The sequence below is a fragment of the Trypanosoma grayi genome (genome assembly GCF_000691245.1).
Source record: "Trypanosoma grayi strain ANR4 Tgr_2662_V1, whole genome shotgun sequence".
NCBI lineage: Eukaryota > Euglenozoa > Kinetoplastea > Trypanosomatida > Trypanosomatidae > Trypanosoma > Trypanosoma grayi.
The window spans coordinates 1-404 of NW_008828280.1; the positions used below are offsets into that span (position 1 = coordinate 1).

At 47.3% G+C, this 404-nt stretch overlaps 1 protein-coding gene across 1 annotated transcript; it reads right to left on the reverse strand.

Moving 5' to 3' along the window:
- DQ04_26621000 (putative receptor-type adenylate cyclase) lies at positions 1 to 404 on the reverse strand (the record flags this gene model as incomplete). The annotated part of the gene is made up of 1 exon (XM_009318338.1): positions 1 to 404. A coding segment is annotated over one exon (404 nt), but the record flags the coding sequence as incomplete, so codon positions are not given.

A 404-nucleotide genomic window follows, 5' to 3' on the forward strand; every position in this document is an offset into this window, starting at 1 on the left:
CGCAAAAAGTAGAGGTGAGGATTCCAATTCCGGAATTCGCTAGAACCAGTAAAGGGTGCAAATGATACCAGGTTGTGTTCTTCAAGCGCAGGGAGTGAGTATTGTAAAGGTTCAGCGCTAATGGGTCCCTGTACAAGAAGAATGTCATTGTCTTCCTTCATTGCCTCGTTAATCGCATCAACACCACCATGAGCCTCCATATTCTTCACAATCCACTCCACACGAAAGCCACTTTCCAGTGTATAGTCATGTGACCACAGCGACGCATTGAATCCAGAATTAACTGCGTTAACGAAGATAGGTGATATTGACATAGAGGGGACTCGAAGCTCCAGAATCTTCACAACCTCCTGCTCCCCGCCTTCCTCCGACATCACGCCGTCAACACCGTAGCACAACAAAAC